General features: G+C 40.8%; 1 protein-coding gene across 1 annotated transcript in view; it reads right to left on the bottom strand.

Annotated features, from left to right (window-relative positions):
- LOC113816921 (titin homolog) overlaps positions 1-20,000 on the bottom strand; it is a gene marked incomplete at its 5' end in the record, with an annotated part of 43,796 nt that overhangs the window by 9,592 nt on the left and 14,204 nt on the right. The window contains 19 exons of the mRNA XM_070123287.1: positions 1-5; positions 293-540; positions 1,244-1,373; positions 1,680-1,793; positions 1,924-2,046; positions 2,212-2,411; positions 3,432-3,592; positions 3,915-4,676; positions 5,387-5,446; positions 5,781-5,846; positions 7,001-7,084; positions 8,024-8,107; positions 8,758-8,814; positions 9,296-9,379; positions 9,868-9,954; positions 10,874-10,933; positions 11,789-11,872; positions 12,616-12,684; positions 13,420-13,494. The exon at positions 1-5 is cut by the window's left edge and continues 126 nt beyond it. Of these exons, the coding sequence (XP_069979388.1) occupies positions 1-5; positions 293-540; positions 1,244-1,373; positions 1,680-1,793; positions 1,924-2,046; positions 2,212-2,411; positions 3,432-3,592; positions 3,915-4,676; positions 5,387-5,446; positions 5,781-5,846; positions 7,001-7,084; positions 8,024-8,107; positions 8,758-8,814; positions 9,296-9,379; positions 9,868-9,954; positions 10,874-10,933; positions 11,789-11,872; positions 12,616-12,684; positions 13,420-13,494 (2,553 nt within the window). The remainder of the gene's footprint in view (positions 6-292; positions 541-1,243; positions 1,374-1,679; positions 1,794-1,923; positions 2,047-2,211; positions 2,412-3,431; positions 3,593-3,914; positions 4,677-5,386; positions 5,447-5,780; positions 5,847-7,000; positions 7,085-8,023; positions 8,108-8,757; positions 8,815-9,295; positions 9,380-9,867; positions 9,955-10,873; positions 10,934-11,788; positions 11,873-12,615; positions 12,685-13,419; positions 13,495-20,000) is intronic.

Below are 20,000 nucleotides of genomic sequence, written 5' to 3'. Positions count from 1 at the left end.
AGAACCTGTGGGGAAAGGTGGATGAGTTTGAGGTGGGGAGGGCGAGGCACCATGAGGAGGAACAGAGGGCAAGGAAACATGTTTACATAAATCAGGGTGGGGAATACTCTAAACAAATAAATAATAATAATAATAAAAATTGTGGTTGGGGATAACTCATGTAAAAGTAAACACAAAACGGAAACAAAGACTCGAGTCCAAGAACAGAAACTTAATGAAAAGTCACCACAGAAACAGCAACAGTACGAATCTATTCACAGATACGAGAACGAGCCACCGATGCGACACTCACTCTCGACCGTTGATCGCCGAAATGGAGTCGCACTGACTGACCCGCACCACGTCCTCGCCGGCGCAGATCGTCCTGTTGAAGTCGGAGCCGGTCGGCGGAACGTACGGGGCGAGCGTGGTGGCGTCGGTGCCGTTCCCGAAGTCGCTTTCGTTCAGCGCTTGGCGACGGCTTCGGCTGAGGTCGTTGGAGGCGAGGTTGAAGCTTTCGAATTCGAGCCGGATGACACAGTCTTCGAAGTCCTCGTCGCACTGCATAACGTGAGTGGGAAAAAGTTTGTAAGATTTTGACAATACGCTAATTGCAAGTGAAGATGGTCATGATAGTATCACTAGTACAGTAGTTCTAGTAAAATTGTTACTTACAATGACAATAATGATGATAATATTTAGAAGAGCCAAACACTTAATAGTCATCTGTTACACCACTTTAAAAAGACAGTGAGGCCTCCCAGACTGAGACTGGAGAAATTGGGACCTATCCCTGGAAAGTGGCCCAGGTGGCGCAGTCGGCACTTCGATATATATTTATTCATCATTCATTCATGAATTTATCACATTATACTGTATGTGCGTGTGTTTCTGCCTCCTAGGAGAAGCATTCTCGAAATCAAGCCATTCTTTTATGAACCGTATCCATGTTAACAAAATAGAAAAAGGTATGAATGAGAATGAATATCTTCACCATACAAGACCACTCTTTTAGGTTTTGTAACCGCCAAAAGCACCGTGTAGCTCCTTTTTTTCCCACTTGTGTAACCAAGCAGGCCAAAGCTAATCACTGCTCGTGTTGTTGGCTGGACATAGAAAACGAACGACAGATTTTTTTTTATGAAATTTTCCCATTTTTTGTAAACCAAGAAGTCCCCCCCCCTCCCCGACTCCATCTCCGTCTGGCAAAAGCTAACCACTGCCCGTGTTGTTGCCTGGACACAGAAAACAACAACAAAATTACCCTAAAGACGAAAGGACATCGCATGTGGGGCTTGTATTGGGGATAGTCCGGGGACGGTATAATGAGGGGCTCGCGGAAGGCCCCATAGAAGACGCCGCCGCAGCAGTACTCTTCCTTGATTTGAATCGCCCTGAAAGAAAGGCGAAAGGGAGACATAAGACGAAGAAAGAAATGCGAATTAATTGATTTATGATTATAAGAGATGGTTGCTATCATCTTCATTCGAATCTCTCCCTCGGTTTATATCTGTTTGTGTAAGAGTGAGAGGGAGAGAGAGGGGTAAGAGAGAGAGAAAGTGTGTGTGTGTGTGTGTGTGTGTGTGTGTGTGTGTGTGTGTGCGTGCTCAAAATACATTCTCTTACTGAGTACAAAACTATATATTGCACAGGTATCAGGAATCGCACTCACAAGTCCTTACTTAAAAAATTTAACGTACCGAATATCTGGAACAATATTTGGATCTCCGTTGGTCACGATATAGCCAAACATCTGGTCACCGAATGAGTGTATGCTCTCATTTCTGTCCAGGTAACAGTATCTCTTGATGTGGCTGAGGAGAACAGATAATTTATTTGCACCTCTTTCACTGTAAACACTGTGTATATACTCTAATACACGTGCAGATTCCTGGTTAATATGATAAATCCAAAGCGTTGAACATACGCTTTGTCAGTACTTACGTGTTGTTATATTTGTCTCTAATTTCCACATAGGGGGGCTCAGCATTTTCCTGGTTGTCCAGATCACACGGGTATAGTTCACCTGTTACCGCATTAGTGAATTGGATTTTCTGCAGGATCAACCTATAAGGAACGTAAAGAATTCAGTCGAGTGTAGACTGGAAGGGGAACAGTATAATACAAATACAGTAAATCATCATGGATGCTTTAGATGAGTAGTTTGGGTAAGAAGAAAATTAGGCATGAACTAGCAATTTGAAGAGAATGTAGGGTCGTTACATCACTCACTCCATGGTATAGAGACACTCTGTGTTGTTGCTTGTGGAGGTTTTGTTCACCCTGTCCAATGCAGACACGAAAGTGGTGGTGTCTGTTCCCTCCTCGTTCACTTCTGCGCGGATGTCTGGGGTGTCTTGTCGTATGCCAGTCAGTGCTATTAATGACGCCATAGAGCTGAAGGTTTGTGTAACTGTGCCTGAAGAACGCACCTGAAGAAGGAATGCATTATGAAGAACACACCTGAAGGAGGATTACATTATGATGAACACACCTGAAATAGGATTGCATTATGAGAAAGTGCATAAACAACATCGAATAACTGGACACTTCTCTGCCTCCCAAAAGCTCCTTCAGACGTTGAGATGGACACATTTACAATCACAGCTGTGAGTATTTGCTATGTTTATAGAATTTGCATTTGCATTTTTTTGCGAAAATGCAAATACCTTAATTAATATAAATATAATTTGAGTGAGTGAAGAATGAGGAAAACCTATAAGGCGAAGTGGCCCCATAGTTACTGCCATCTCTCATTCATTTCAGTTATTAAAGTTTCTATGGCCGAACGCTTGCAATATATTCATAAATGACTCAATAAAGAAAATAGAAATAGATGTCCACGACTGATGTTGAACAACCCAAATAATCATTCAAGTCAGCTGCAGCATTTAGGAATTACGAGCGGAACCAGTGGAAATTAAACGAAACAAATAAAGTGGGAGATACTTATGCCTTCGCCTCCTCTCTTCCTTTTCCACTCCCTTTCACTCCTAGTGATTCCGGACGTGAAATGTCCAACGACGGAAACGACAGACAGACGAAACACAAAAAATATAGTAAGACGATATATGACCGGTAGTTAAAATTATTATTGCTGAAAATATATATATTCGTTCCATCTTCAATACAAACTCTGCCGCAGAGGTTCAAATCTGAGACTTGTAATTTATCGAAACTGTAATCCCAGACCGCCAAAGAGACGTGGAGGGTTCCAGAATAGGTAATGGCCTCTGTAGGTTTCCGACAATGGGTGAGTCGACGAACCTAGACAAATTGTAAAACGTTTTTTCTTCCTCGGGAATTATGACTTGATTTTCTCCACTGGACATTATTCATGGCACTGCAGAACTAGACTGATTCATCTAGAAACTTTAATGTGAACCATATAACTAAAAGGACCCTTCCTGTCAAACTGCAGGGGTGTTAGGGCATGAAAGTGATATACTAACCTGCAGGACAAACACGAACGTGAAGGTCTTTTCTTTCTGCATCTTTAATATGATTTCCTGTCCAAAGAATATTATAATGATAGGGGAGTCGCTTGTCCCAATGGTGAAGTAGGTCGACACAGAGCCAGAGAAACCGGATGTGTTGAACTGGGCCGTGGTAGCTGTGGGGAGAGAGTCAGTCAGTCACTTATGCTTTTTCTGCTGAATCCGTTCATTTCTCCGTCTCTTTTACATGTTCAGTGTGTGAGGCTTATGGCTAAGAGCAGGGCTTAAACGTATTAACTTGTTTTATTTTTCAACTTTTGAATGCCGATATATTTGTAAATATTGCTACTGCAGCGTTATTATACAGGTGAGAGGATGTATTTTATTTATTTATTCTTATATCTTTTTGCTACATTATTGTCTTCCTTGTTTATTAACATATCATTATATTCTGGAGTAATAGTTGACCAACGTACTCGATGACTTGGGAAACCTTACCTTCTACTGGGGCCTCCGTCACAGGTGCCGGTGCGTTCGTCACAGGGGCCGGTGCGTTCGTCACAGGAGCCGGTGCGTCCGTCACAGGAGCCGGTGCGTCCGTCACAGGGGCCGGTGCGTTCGTCACAGGTGCCGGTGCGTCCGTCACAGGGGCCGGGGCGTTCGTCACAGGTGCCGGCGCGTCCGTCACAGGGGCCGGCGCGTTTGTCACAGGGGCCGGGGCGTCCGTCACAGGGGCCGGCGCGTTCGTCACAGGGGCCGGGGCGTCCGTCACAGGGGCCGGTGCGTTCGTCACAGGTGCCGGTGCGTCCGTCACAGGGGCCGGTGCGTTCGTCACAGGTGCCGGTGCGTCCGTCACAGGTGCCGGTGCGTCCGTCACAGGTGCCGGGGCGTCCGTCACAGGAGCCGGTGTCACAGGTGCCGGTGCGTCCGTCACAGGTGCCGGGGCGTCCGTCACAGGAGCCGATGTCACAGGTGCCGGGGCGTCCGTCACAGGAGCCGGTGTCACAGGGGCCGGTGCGTCCGTCACAGGTGCCGGGGCGTCCGTCACAGGAGCCGGTGTCACAGGTGCCGGTGCGTCCGTCACAGGTGCCGGGGCGTCCGTCACAGGAGCCGGTGTCACAGGGGCCGGTGCGTCCGTCACAGGTGCCGGGGCGTCCGTCACAGGAGCCGGTGTCACAGGTGCCGGGGCGTCCGTCACAGGAGCCGGTGTCACAGGGGCCGGTGCGTCCGTCACAGGGGCCGGTGCCTCTGTTACTGGTGCTGTAAAAGGCATGGTTGTTATAGAACGATTGTAAAATTATTTCCTGCCAATAATGAACACTAAAATACATGTAAGAAGTGCTATGCAAGCTCACTTAGATATCAGACTCGCAATAAAAGGTATATATGCAAATAAATTCATGCTGAAAATTGACAAGGTGAGTGAAAACGAATAATGCCATAAAATCACTTTCGGGAAGCAAATGTTTAATGGAAATAATGGAAACTTGCATATTGCATCGAAATAATATGTAACATAAACATCCAACGAAGGCTTCATCGTACTTGTTTTTTTTTTTTTTTTTTTTTTTTAAGTTTTATGATTTATATGTACACGTCTGGATCAGTAGAGGAATATTGCAGAACACCACGACCATAGTCCACTTACATTTCATGTACAAGTAATCAAATAAGATAATAAAGTTAGAAAATAATTCAAAATGAAAATGCAAAACTACTGTCTATTCGATACTTTGTCATACACAACTGAAGGGCTTTATTTAATATTCTCTGCCAGTATTCTTAGCGATACCGCCCATGTCCCTGAAACCAACAGACTAACACCCGAAAAAAAAATTGTAGCATCTTTGGACAAGTTGGGGGATAAAATGTCAGTGTAGCAGCGCCTTCATATGAACTTTTCATGCACTCAACACACCCCGAATGCGTCATGAATGGCATAGGAGTCTAAAATCATGCATAACATTTACCTGGAGCTTTTGTGGTAGTTTCTGGTGCAGGTGTTGCTGTTACTGGGGCATCCGTTTGCACTGTAACAGGTACTACTGTTGTAAAATGTGAGAACTATAACGTGAAATCTGATAAATAGAGATGAAACTGACAATTTACTCGTAATGCTAGATTTGTAAGTATGTTATTATTTACGGATAATTTGGTTATGACTAGTATTAAAGAAAATGTAACGACTTAGGAAAAAAACAGATCTGTTGATATGATACGTTATAATCCATGTCTATCTTAATAATTACATTCAAAATGTAGGTTTATTGTCAGCTGAAATGAACGAAGATCCTTAACGAAGACCAACCAAACGTACCACGAAAGTGTTGTAAAAGACGGAAAATATAGATGTACATTCTTTACCTTGGGCTTGTGTGGTAGTTTCTGGCGCAGGTACGGGTGCTGCAGTTGTTGGTGGTTCCGTTTGCTCTGTGGGTGTTGTAATAGTAACTACTATTTTTAAAATGTCACCTCAAGTAGACACTGCGTCATGTTTTAAGGGGGCTCTTGCTGTTGAGAGCTAGTGTAGCGTCATGGTTGAAGCTACTGATGTACACGAGAGCTAAAACTTGACTAATTTTAATAGATTAAGATTGAATTCTTACCTTTAGCGGCAATCAAGTATTCAAGTAATATGTCTTTGAAGATCTTTCAGATATGTGTTTATGCTTGTGAACAAGCAAAATGGTTTCTAATATACATGCTTTTTTATTCATACATTTATAATTTTTCTTTCTTATTAATTTGTTTCTGTTTTTAAACCTTCAGTTTCCGTGGTAAATTATGTGTCAGACGGAGGTGCTGTTGTGAAATTAAATGAATATTGAAAGGGATTTCGTTTGTTGGTGCAATAAATGCCATTTTTATTTACTGCATCAGTAGTAAATATAGGTGTCTAAGTTATGAACACAGGCCATGGCAAATGATAAAAATATACTAAAAGATATATCGTGTTAGTTACTATCTTGAAATATAATGCATGTTCATTGCCACATTGCATATCTCAGCAGTATATAAGAAATCTAAAACTGTGTAAAAAAAAAAAAAAAAATTGAGGAACGTGCATTGCTTGTTGACACATGTATGCAACACGACAAGCTACTTGAAGTTGTGTAATTGAAAGGAAATTGTTAGCGCAAGGGGGACTGGTAGCCATAAGAAAATGGGAAAGTGCACGTGTTAGAGACCACAGTAGGTGTAAGTTAACCTCAATATATAGCTCAAAATGGAGATTTCTTTCTTTTAGGGACGAAATGGACTCCAAATAACCATGCCTTGAGAACGATGTACCTTTCAAGTCGATTGTTAAATTTAATGGTGCCAGTAGACCAGTGTTGTGATATTTTAACACAATTCGTTGTGGTTGGTTTATCTTATCTCATTTACCTTTTTAAATTTGATTTAATCTTATTTACCAGTTTATTTATATTTTGGTGCTCGCGTGTATAAAATCAGTGCAGTTTAGCTTTTTCTTAATTATCTTTTTAAATCTTTGTTTGTCGCATTTATACAAATTATTTAAACTTTGGTGCGTGCGCAGATCGCTTCGTGACACTGTTGTATGCATCACAACAAACTTTTACCTTGAGCTTTGGTGGTAGTTTGTGTGTCTGGCGCCTGCGTTGGGGGTGCTGCCGTTGCAGGCGATTCCGTTTGTTTTGTGGTTACTGTTATGATAGGTAATATTATAGTAGAAAATTTGAAGCATGGTTCGTATGGCAAATAAAGTTCGTATATTTGTTTGGTAATTACTGTTATGATGGGCAATATTAGCGTAGAAAAAGTGACATGATTCGTACGGCTAATAAAGTTTGTATATTTATATTGATATGATGGGTAATTTTAGCTTAGAAAATTGCTTCACGTTTAAGGCCTTTGTTCATACAGATATTTCTAGGGGAATTGTGTAATCGAACTGTTGAGTGACTTCAATCCAGGCATTTAAATCACTGTAAACGCATTAAAATTCATGTTTTGGCTAAATCCAAAGCTATTCAATGTAATAAATAGGAATATTGGGAATGAACAATTTCGCCAAATGACGTTTAACGACATATGCTTCTGAATTACACTGATTGATTGAAAATCTGTCAATATATGTGAGTAGCAGGATACTCTCTGTAAATCTAAAAGTGGTATCGAGTTGGAACGTATGTTTGTAATAATTACAGAATGCTGATTTTGTGTATAATTCTCTTTTTTCTTTTCTTTTAGCATATTATTATTCATATATATATATATACATATATATATATATACATACATATATATACATGCAAACATAATATTCTATACATATATACTTATACACATATATCTGTTAACGTATATGTGTATGTATGTGTGTATATATATATAATTATATATGTAAATATGTGTGTGCACATATATATGTATATATAGATAGATAGATAGATAGATAAATATAGATATATATTCGTGTGATAGTTACTATTGTAGAAATATCATCTCCAGTATCGTGTGTGTGTGTTACTATTGTTGTAAGAATATGATCTCCAGTTGACATTGCGCCCTGTTTTAATACGAGTTTGCTACAGATGAAAGCCGAAATATATCTAAGGTAAAATGAACAGGAAAAGCCTTACCTTGAGCTTTTGTGGTAGTTTGTGTGTCTGGCGCCTGCGTTGGGGGTGCTGCCGTTGCAGGCGATTCCGTTTGTTTTGTGGTTACTGTTATGATAGGTAATAATGTTGTAGATGATATGAAACATGGCTCATATAGCGTGTAAAGTCACAGATGACACATATGATTGTAGAGGATATACTTGCAATAAAAGGTATATGCGTAAATAGCATTTGTCTGAGGATAGATAATTCCAATGCTTCAGAGGCTGATCCGAATTATGGTCGAAATACTGAGTCATTAAAACTCGCTTAATGAAATCTCTCTGAGGTCCCTACCTTCAACAAGCATATTAAAGTTGATGTATAGACCAAATCCAAAGCTGTGTGTAGTGAGTAAATGTGTGTGTAATGCGTATGAATGCATTAGAAAAGAAATGTCAATATAGCCTGTGGCAAATACAGCTACATAAAATTTCACAGAACAAAATCCGGTGACTTGGAAGGGAAAAAGTTCATATGCTTTCCGACTTCTAATTAATGTGCTAATGAATGGTGAGTAAGTAGATATTCGCTGAGAATATTTATTTTAAATAATTTCTTTCGCAAACTTGATTAGGAAAAGATGCAGTTGCTCCTCAAGTGCCATTGTAAAGTTTGATACTGATATTATATAGTCTTATGTTTAAGAACTTGGCTGCTGTAGATGAGAGTTAAAGGATACTGTAATATAGTAATACAAACATAAAAAGGCTTACCTTGAGCTTTTGTGGTAGTTACTGTATCTGGTGCTGTTGTTGGCGCTTGCGTTTGCTCTGTAACAGGGAGAGCTGTGAGAATAAGCTGATAGAGTTAAGACCTAGACAATAGAGTCTTCAGAGATTAAAAGAGATCAGTCAATACTGATATACATATATAATAAAAAAAACTCACATGAATATAATTTTGTTAATGACCACTGTAGGTGTAGACTACTCTTTAAAAAGTAATTCATCATTATACGAGTAAATAGGTGAAGTTCCATAATTATTTATGATTCAAGGAAACTTTGAACTCTAAATAATGTACTTAATGAATGACACAGCTGAGAAACGAAAACCGTCGAATGATATAGAGTGAATGGTGCCAGCAAACGTGTTTTAGACCATTTGTTATGGCTAATGGTACAGTTTTATTTTGTTTTTAGTTTCATCCATAGTATAAATCAGTTTATTTAAACTCTGTGCGCGTGTGCATTCCTTGTCATTACTGTTGAATGTAACACACCACATATCTTGAAGTCACATAAATCTTTACCTTCGGCTTTGGTGGTAGTTTGTGTGTCTGGCGCCTGCGTTGGGGGTGCTGCCGTTGCAGGCGATTCCGTTTGTTTTGTGGTTACTGTTGTAATGGGTAACATAGTAACAAAAATGTAATGTTTTCTGTAGGGTCTATGGTTTTATGTTAAAGATTGCATTAAACAGAAGATGTAAAACAGACGTTCTATAAAGACTTTAGTTTATGCTTAAACCTCAGTAAATGGTGATGGCATCATTAGAAATCGTGCAGTAATTTTGTGTGTATGTGTGTCGATACAGATATATATGTATATATGTGGATGTGTATATGTACGTGTATATATGTACACACACACACACACACACACACACACACACACACACACACATATATATATATATATATATATATATATATATATATATATATATATATATATATATATATAATGAATGTGCATATAAACATTTTATACGTGTATATATTAACTGTATAAATGTGTCACAGTTAATGTTGTCTCCTGGAAATGTAACATATTTTATGGTGCATCCAAACCCTTTATACGGGTATTAAGTAATAGGAATATGTACCTTCTGCTTCTGCGGTAGTTTGTGTATCAGGCGCAGGTGCGGCTGTTGTTGGCGCTGCCGTTGGCTCTGTGGGTGTTGTGTTTACTACTGTTATAAGAATGTCATATTTAGTAGGCATAGCCTCGTGTTGTAGAATACTGTTGCTATTAATGAGATTTTTCTTTTGCACAAACTACAATTTCTAGTGATTCTTTTTATATGCTCTGGAATAATGTGGCCATTCTATCAAGTCGGGAATTAAGTTTGCGAGGTAATGATGGGCAGATATTCCCCAAACACATCGGAAACTTACGTTCTCAGAAAGTGCACATCTCCGCCAAGGCAATAGGGTCACTAATGCAATAAGTATGCTCTGACTTGGAGAATTACATTAGAACCACCTCTTTCTCAAGTACACTGGTAGAATTACATTAAAATCATTTTGTTTCAAGTACACTGGTGACGTCTCGCAATGCTAATGAATCCTTTAAAAAAAAACCTGAATCCGAATTGTCGCCGAAATTTAGTGGGATTTACTTTGGGCTGCTACACACCTCTAGTTTTAAAAAATCATAACTTTTTTATCCTGCTAACCAATTATCCAAAGCTACCAAAAACATAACCTTGACATCGGTAGCTACAAGGGGAAAAAAGTACGCATTCATATTAGGCCACAGAAAAATAACCCAATGTACTTTAACAAACTTAACCTAATCCTTCCTATCATATCCAACTTAACCTAACCAAACTAGATTACAAACTGCCATGCGACATTGCGCACATGCAAGCCTGTGTTAGCTTCCTGGGGCCTATGAAAAGAATGTTGTTGACTGAAAAATACAGCTTCTACAATCAAAATCTGCGAATATTTTAATAATTTAGTTCTGACTGATAACTTTGTGAACTCTGTAAATTTTGCCTGAAGATCTGTTTGATAATAGTTTCATAAGTAGGTTCCAGATGAATAATGAAACAAACAATAATTAAATGACAAATACGGTAAAATGAATACAGTCCTTTTGTTTACCTTTTGTGGTGGCTTCTGTATCAGGCGCTGGTGCTGCCGTTGTTGGAGCCTCCGTTTGCCCTGCAGTAATTGATATTGTTGTAAAATTGAAGGTATGTATTTTCAGTTAGCCTCAAGAGAAGATACTGCAGCAGTGAAGCGAGTTTAGTAAAATCTGCTATATAAATGGGATGAAAGGCCCTATCACACACACTTTTTCCGTCATTTTTTTTGCGTTTCCTAATGAACTCAAAATCATGTAAACAAACATGGCGCTATCGGAGTGAGGTCCCGGGAACACGAACATTCTCATACATATTACGTTATTTTAAAGAAATATGATGGTGTAAATTGTATATACGAATTTTCTAAAATATTAGCTTATGTTTACATTCACTCATCCCATCTAATTTATTAATAGCACAAGATCAACACGGAAATTAGTCAGACGGAAACGGTCGTAACCGTCTTGGTCTGGGAGGCGTTCCGTTTGTAGACGATCCTTGCGGAAAGCCTCAAATTCAGACGGAACCCCAGAAATTGACGGAAAAAGTGCTAGTGTGTAATTTATAAGTGTAATAGAAACAAATTGATTTTGATGATCACTGTGGGTGTCGCTCAAATTCATCTAATGAATCGTCACTGTAGGACTACCAACTTATTTGAACTTCCACAGATCTCTTGGAATCAACAAAAATTAATAACACTTTGCAGGTTTAGGATATAGTCGAATGGTAATATACATGGTGGTGCCAAAAGTGTGCTTGTGCTATTTATAACATAGTTTATTGTGGTAAGCGTTTATCCTTTTTTTCATAAATATTGTTTTTATTTGTTATTTTTATTTATTTATTTAGTATTGGTGTGTGCGTGCATTGCTTGTAGACATTACCATATGCAACACAACAAACACCTAAGAGCTATACACATCTTTACCTTCAGCTTTGGTGGTAGTTTGTGTGTCTGGCGCCTGCGTTGTGGGTGCTGCCGTTACAGGCGATTCCGTTTGTTTTGTGGTTACTGTTATGATAATTACCAGAATAGTAATGTAAAAGATGGGTTTCAATGAGACTATAGGTTTATGCGTAGGATTATAAAGGATATTTTGTAAGAAGTAATATGTAAAATGTTTCATGATAACTGCAAAACAACTTTAGTGACTATTGATATATCGGCTGACTCTGTGCTGCAAATTCTGTCCCACAGTCATCTACCATTCACGCGGTGAGATCATTCTAGGCTTCCTAGAATTTTACCAATCCAAGCTGCGTAGATACATGGTTGCAATCTCGTGTATGTATGCGTTACATTCGGTATGAAATAGCTGCAGGTAAACTTTTTAAAGCTTAAACTACGGAAATTAAGCCTCTTGGGTCATGAATCATAGTGAATACAGATGATTATTACGAAATAAATGGTTTTTCAAGACCTAGGAAGTAGATAGGTATGAAATTCATATCCCTTTGGTTAAATCTCTTTGCAGTAATTAATCAATTTCATGATTCTTCCTAGCAGTTTAACTTACTCATTTTACCGATCTACATTCAATAGTTCACACTGTATATTACGAAATACAACTAAAATAGCGGAAATAGTAAAAAAATCAAGCAACCATTATTTGTATTTTCTCGTATTTCTGTGATACCGTATTGTAGCATGTGCATATACCAATAACGTTAATAAGTATATCTGTCTCGATCTTTTCTAATGTCTAATCAATATCATCTTAGAATGCCCAAATAAGGTGTTTGAAAAATCTTTACCTGTCCTCGTTGTTTCTGTAACTGGTGCCTGTGAGGGTGCCGCTGTTACTGGAGGTTCTGTAACTGGGGCTGTAATAGATGGTTATGTGTAAAGGATTAAGGATAGACTGAAATTTCTTAAAAAAAAAACAAAAAAAAACGTAATAGTCTGAAATGAGTACCAGGTTGTTGCTCCTTTATGCGTGATTATTATGAGTGCATAGATTTGTGTATTCATATTCATTACAAATACATGCGCGCGTGTGTGTGTGTGTGTACATATGTATGTATATATATATATATATATATATATATATATATATATATATATATATATGTATGTATGTATGTATGTATGTATGTATGTATGTATGTATATATATAATTATATTTACACACACACACACACACACACACACACACACACATATATATATATATATATATATATATATATATATATATATATATATATATATATATGTATGTGTAAATGTATGTATATGTATATATATTTATATTTACATATATACATATATATACATATATATATATATATATATATATATATATGTATGTATATATATATATATATATATATATATATATATATATGTATGTATATATATATATAATATATGATATATATATATATATATATATATGTATATGTGAATATATGTGTATATATATACACATATATGTGTGTAAACATACACACACACACACACACAGACACATACGGTATAGTTATCAATATATCTCGATTTGTCGTGTGTGTGATGTAAATCCTTAAGACAGGGCAAAAGACATTTAGATGTTTACCCTCAGTTGTAGTTCCAACAGTAGTTTCTGTATCTGGAGCCTGTGTTGCCGGTTTCGTTTGTTCTGTAACTGTTACTGTAATAAAATGGTTAGATATTTGAGAACAGAAATTGAAAATAGTTACTAATATGTAACAGAAAGCGAGATGGTGAAGATTCCCTAATAGTTTACAATTAGAAAAAAATATCTTCGTTTTACCCTCGTAAACTATTTTAAAAGCGATGTCTGCTTGGCGCTATAGTTGCAAGCCTCAACTAGTCAAGTCTGCTCAATGTAGAATTCAAACCCAACAGATAATCTATCCTATCCTCTACCTCAGTAAAAATGAACCGTATTCATGTTGACAAATGAGGAAAAGGTATGAATGAGAATGAATATCTTCACAATATAAGAAATATATCGGACCAGTTACGGATATATCTTCGTCAGAAATACACGTATTTCTAACCAATATATATTCGAAACCGGTTAAATACATCTTTATATTGTGAATATATCCATTCTGATTCATACTTTTTCTACATACCTCAGCAAAGTTTGAAACCCACGGAAGTAATGGAGTGCAGTGTTAGTAGCACAATTATAAAACCTACCAACTTCTACCTAAGCAAAATACTTACCCGTGCATTGTACAGTATGATGTATACATCAGACTTTAGGCGTTTATGTTATTAATTGACTGCATTTAGACATATTTTTCATATACATCAAATAAACATTGTCTTTAATATTATCAATTTCTGTCCTTATTAGTAATATCTTAACGATCTTATTCAGTTATTTTTATTATTGTTGTTATTATTCTTTTATTATTATTATTATTATTATTATTATTATTATTATTATTATTATTACCTTCACCATTATTACGTAATGGAATGACTACTACTATTATTGATGATATTGCTGCTATCATTATCATTATCACTACCATAAGTATTACTATTACTGTTGTCAATGTTATTGTTATTATCATTTTTATTGTATTTATTATTATGATTGTTTTAATTATGATTATCATTATTATTATTACTATTACTATTGTTATTACTTTTATCATTTTTATCGTTGTTATTATTATTATTATTATTATTATTATTATTATTATTATTATTATTAGTTTATCATTATTATCGTTATTGATATGATTTTTAGAATTAACATTATCATTATTACCATCATTGCCGTTATTGCTGTTATCATTGATACTATTACTATGATTATTATTATATCTGTTGCAGTTGGGTCCGTCCATAAATTGATATAATACAATTCCATAAAAGTCTTGAAATTGATGTCAAAAAAGTAAGTTTCTTGTCGTAAAGGTCAGCCTGTTGTTATTGTCAGTTTGCCGGTTGTTGTGTTTATAGTTGTAGATCCATGTGGTGTTTGTCTAGTCGTTGGTTTTATGAGGACATATGGTATCATTGTACTTGTAGGTATGGATGTTATAATTGGTGGAGGTCCTGGTGTTGTTACGAGTCCAGTTGTTGTAGGTTCTGTTCGTTTTGATGTACGCCTGTGTGGTTGTAGATCAAGGTAGTGTCGTTTTTACTGCCATTGTTGTAAATACAAATGTTGTAGATATAGATATATGTTATTGTAGGCCCAGCTGTAGTTGTAAGTCATTTTTTTGCAGGTCTGGGTGTTGGTGTAGGTCAGTTGTTGCTGTTATTATAGGTCTAGATGTTGTCGGTCAAGCAAGTCCAGCTCTTGTTAGATGTCCACCTGTTATTGTTGTTGTAGGTTCAGCTATTGTAGGCTCAGCTGTAAGTGTAGGTCCAGCTGTTGTTGTAGGTCCAGCTGTAGGTGTAGGTCCAGCTGTTGTTGTAGGTCCAGCTGTAGGTGTAGGTCCAGCTGTTGTTGTCGGTCCAGCTGTAGGTGTAGGTCCAGCTGTTGTTGTAGGTCCAGCTGTAGGTGTAGGTGCAGCTGTTGTTGTAGGTCCAGCTGTAGGTGTAGGTGCAGCTGTTGTTGTAGGTCCAGCTGTAGGTGTAGGTGCAGCTGTTGTTGTCGGTCCAGCTGTAGGTGTAGGTGCAGCTGTTGTTGTAGGTCCAGCTGTAGGTGTAGGTGCAGCTGTTGTTGTAGGTCCAGCTGTAGGTGTAGGTGCAGCTGTTGTTGTCGGTCCAGCTGTAGGTGTAGGTCCAGCTGTTGTTGTCGGTCCAGCTGTAGGTGTAGTAGCAGCTGTTGTTGTAGGTCCAGCTGTAGGTGTAGGTGCAGCTGTTGTTGCAGGTTCACCTGTTGTCAGTCCAGCTGTAGGTGTAGGTCCAGCTGTAGGTGTAGATGCAACTGTTGTTATCGGTCCAGCTGTAGGTGTAGGTGCAGCTGTTCTTTTAGGTCCAGCTGTAGGTGTAGGTGCAGCTGTTGTTGTAGGTCCAGCTGTAGGTGTAGGTGCAGCTGTTGTAGGTCCAGCTGTAGGTGTAGGTGCAGCTGTTGTTGTAGGTTCACCTGTTGTTGTCGGTCCAAATGTAGGTGTAGGTGCAGCTGTTCTTGTAGGTCCAGCTGTTGTCGGTACAAATGTAGGTGTAGGTCCAGCTGTAGGTGTAGGTCCAGCTGTAGGTGTAGGTCCAGCTGTTGTCGGTACAAATGTAGGTGTAGGTCCAGCTGTAGGTGTAGGTGCAGCTGTTGTTGTAGGTCCAGATGTAGGTGTAGGTGCAGCTGTTGTAGGTATACCTGTTGTTGTTGGTCCAGCTGTAGGTGTAGGTGCAGCTGTTGTAGGTTCACCTGTTGTTGTCGGTCCAGCTGTAGGTGTAGGTGCAGCTGTTGTTGTAGGTCCAGCTGTAGGTGTAGGTCCAGCTGTTGTTGTAGGCCCAGCTGTAGGTGTAGATGCAGCTGTTGTTGTAGGTCCAGCTGTTGTTGTAGGTCCAGCTGTAGGTGTAGGTCCAACTGTAGGTGTAGGTCCAGCTGTTGTTGTCGGTCCAGCTGTTGTTGTAGGTCCAGCTGTAGGTGTAGGTCCAGCTGTTGTTGTAGGTCCAGCTGTAGGTGTAGGTCCAGCTGTTGTTGTAGGTCCAGCTGTAGGTGTAGGTGCAGCTGTTGTAGGTTCACCTGTTGTCGGTCCAGCTGTAGGTGTAGGTGCAGCTGTTGTTGTAGGTCCAGCTGTAGGTGTAGGTCCAGCTGTTGTTGTCGGTCCAACTGTAGGTGTAGGTCCAGCTGTAGGTGTAGGTCCAGCTGTTGTTGTAGGTCCAGCTGTAGGTGTAGGTCCAGCTGTTGTTGTCGGTCCAACTGTAGGTGTAGGTTCACCTGTTGTTGTAGGTCCAGCTGTTGTTGTAGGTCCAGCTGTAGGTGTAGGTCCAGCTGTCGTTGTAGGTCCAGCTGTAGGTGTAGGTCCAGCTGTTGTTGTAGGTCCAGCTGTAGGTGTAGGTGCAGCTGTTGTAGGTTCACCTGTTGTCGGTCCAGCTGTAGGTGTAGGTGCAGCTGTTGTCGGTCCAGCTGAAGGTGTAGGTCCAGCTGTTGTTGTCGGTCCAATTGTAGGTGTAGGTCCAGCTGTTGTTGTCGGTCCAGCTGTAGGTGTAGGTCCAGCTGTTGTTGTCGGTTCAACTGTAGGTGTAGTTCCAGCTGTTGTAGGTCCAACTGTAGGTGTAGGTTCACCTGTTGTTGTCGGTCCAGCTGTAGGTGTAGGTGCAGCTGTTGTTGTAGGTCCAGCTGTAGGTGTAGGTTCACCTGTTGTTGTAGGTCCAGCTGTAGGTGTAGGTCCAGCTGTTGTTGTAGGTCCAGCTGTAGGTGTAGGTTCACCTGTTGTTGTCGGTCCAATTGTAGGTGTAGGTCCAGCTGTCATTGTAGGTGCAGCTGTAGGTGTAGGTGCAGCTGTTGTTGTAGGTGCAGCTGTTGTTGTCGCTCCAGCTGTAGGTGTAGGTGCAGCTGTAATTGTAGGTCCAGCTGTAGGTGTAGGTGCAGCAGTTGCTGTCGGTCCAGCTGTTGTGGGTTCACCTGTTGCTGTCGGTCCAGCTGTAGGTGTAGGTGCAGCTGTTGTTGTACGTCCAGCTGTAGGTGTAGGTCCAGCTGTTGTAGGTTCACCTGTTGTCGGTCCAGCTGTAGGTGTAGGTCCAGCTGTTGTTGTAGGTCCGGCTATTGTTGTCGGTGCAGCTGTAGGTGTACCTGCAGCTGTTGTTGTAGGTTCACCTGTTGTTGTCGGTACAGCTGTAGGTGTAGGTCCAGCTGTTGTAGGTTCACCTGTTGTTGTCGGTCCAGCTGTAGGTGTAGGTGTAGCTGTTGTTGTCGGTCCAACTGTAGGTGTAGGTCCGGCTGTTGTTGTCGGTCCAGCTGTAGGTGTAGGTCCAGCTGTTGTTGTAGGTTCACCTGTTGCTGTCGGTCCAGCTGTAGTTGCAGCTGTTGTTGTAGGTGCAACTGTTGTAGGTTCTACCGTTGTTGTCGGTCCAACTGTTGCTGTGGCTCCAGCTGTTGTTTTAGGTCCAGCTGTTGTTGTGGGTCCAGCTGTTGTTGTAGGTCCAGCTGTAGGTGTAGGTGCAGCTGTTGTTGTCGGTCCAGCTGTAGGTGTAGGTGCAGCTGTTGTTGTCGGTCCAGCTGTAGGTGTAGGTGCAGCTGTTGTTGTCGGTCCAACTGTAGGTGTAGGTCCAGCTGTAGGTGTAGGTCCAGCTGTTGTTGTCGGTCCAGCTGTTGTAGGTTCGCCTGTTGTTGTCGGTCCAGCCGTGGTTACAGGTAAAGCTGTTGTTGTAGGTTCATCTGTTGTGGGTGCAGCTGTTGTAGGTCCAGCTGTTGTAAGTTCACCTGTTGTTGTCAGTCCAGCTGTAGGTGTAGGTGCAGCTGTAGGTGTCGGTCCAGCTGTTGTTGTAGGTCCAGCTGTAGGTGTAGGTGCAGCTGTTGTAGGTTCACCTGTCGTAGGTTCTACCGTTGTTGTCGGTCCAGCTGTTATAGGTCCAACTGTAGGTGTAGGTGCAGCTGAAGGTGTAGGTCCATCTGTAGGTGTAGATCCAGCTGTTGTTGTCGGTCCAGCTGTAGGTGTAGGTGCAGCTGTTGTTGTCGGTCCACCTGTAGGTGTAGGTCCAGCTGTTGTTGTAGGTTCACCTGTTGTAGGTTCTACCGTTGTTGTAGTTCCAGCTGTAGGTGTAGGTGCAGCTGTTGTTGTAGGTCCAGCTGTAGGTGTAGGTCCAGCTGTTGTTGTAGGTGCAGCTGTAGGTGTAGGTCCAGCTGTTGTTGTAGGTTCACCTGTTGTAGGTTCTACCGTTGTTGTCGGTCCAGCTGTTGTTGTAGGTGCAGCTGAAGGTGTAGGTCCAGCTGTTGTTGTCGGTCCAGCTGTAGGTGTAGGTGCAGCTGTTGTTGTAGGCCCAGCTGTTGTTGTAGGTTCTACCGTTGTTGTCGGTCCAGTTGTAGGTGTAGGTCCAGCTGTTGTTGTAGGTCCAGCTGTAGGTGTAGGTCCAGCTGTTGTTGTAGGTTCACCTGTAGGTGTAGGTCCAGCTGTTGTTGTAGGTGCAGATGACGGTGTAGGTCCATCTGTAGGTGTAGGTCCAACTGTTGTTGTCGGTCCAGCTGTAGGTGTAGGTGCAGCTGTTGTTGTCGGTCCAGCTGTTGTAGGTTCACCTGTTGTAGGTTCTACCGTTGTTGTCGGTCCAGCTGTTGTTGTAGGTGCAGTTGTAGGTGTAGGTCCAGCTGTTGTTGTAGGTCCAGCTGTAGGTGTAGGTCCAGCTGTTGTTGTAGGTCCAGCTGAAGGTGTAGGTCCAGCTGTTGTTGTAGGTTCACCTGTTGTAGGTTCTACCGTTGTTGTCGGTCCAGCTGTTGTTGTCGGCCCAACTGTAGGTGTAGGTCCAGTTGTTTTTGTAGGTTCTACCGTTGTTGTAGGTGCAGCTGTAGGTGTAGGTCCAGCTGTTGTTGTAGGCTCTACCGTTGTCGGTCCAGCTGTTGTTGTAGGTGCAGCTGTAGGTGTAGGTCCAACTGTAGGTGTAGGTCCAGCTGTTGTAGTAGGTCCAGCTGTAGGTGTAATTGCAGCTGTTGTTGTAGGTTCACCTGTTGTAGGTTCTACCGTTGTTGTCGGTCCAGCTGTTGTTGTAGGTCCAGCTGTAGGTGTAGGTCCAGCTGTTGTTGTAGGTCCGGCTGTAGGTGTAGGTCCAGCTGTTGTTGTAGGTCCAGCTGTAGGTGTAGGTCCAGCTGTTGTTGTAGGAGTAGCTGTAGGTGTAGGTCCAGCTGTTGTTGTAGGTTCTACCGTTGTTGTCGGTCCAGCTGTTGTAGGAGCAGCAGCTGTTGTAGGTCCAGCTGTTGTTGTAGGTCCAGCTGTAGGTGTAGGTCCAGCTGTTGTTGTAGGTTCACCTGTTGTATGTTCTACCGTTGTTGTCGGTCCAGCTGTTGTTGTAGGTGCAGCTGTAGGTGTAGGTCCAGCTGTTGTTGTCGGTCCAGCTGTAGGTGTAGGTCCAGCTGTTGTTGTAGGTTCACCTGTTGTAGGTTCTACCGTTGTTGTCGGTCCAGCTGTAGGTGTAGGTCCAGCTGTTGTTGTCGGTCCAGCTGTAGGTGTAGGTCCAGCTGTTGTTGTAGGTCCAGCTGTAGGTGTAGGTTCTACCGTTGTTGTAGGTCCAGCTGTAGGTGTAGGCCCAGTTGTTGTTGTAGGTCCAGCTGTTATAGATTCACCTGTTGTTGTT

Source organism: Penaeus vannamei, chromosome 7 (assembly GCF_042767895.1).
Source record: "Penaeus vannamei isolate JL-2024 chromosome 7, ASM4276789v1, whole genome shotgun sequence".
Lineage (NCBI taxonomy): Eukaryota > Metazoa > Arthropoda > Malacostraca > Decapoda > Penaeidae > Penaeus > Penaeus vannamei.
The sequence above is the reverse complement of the archived record's forward strand: the minus strand, read 5'-3'. Positions and strand labels throughout refer to the sequence as shown.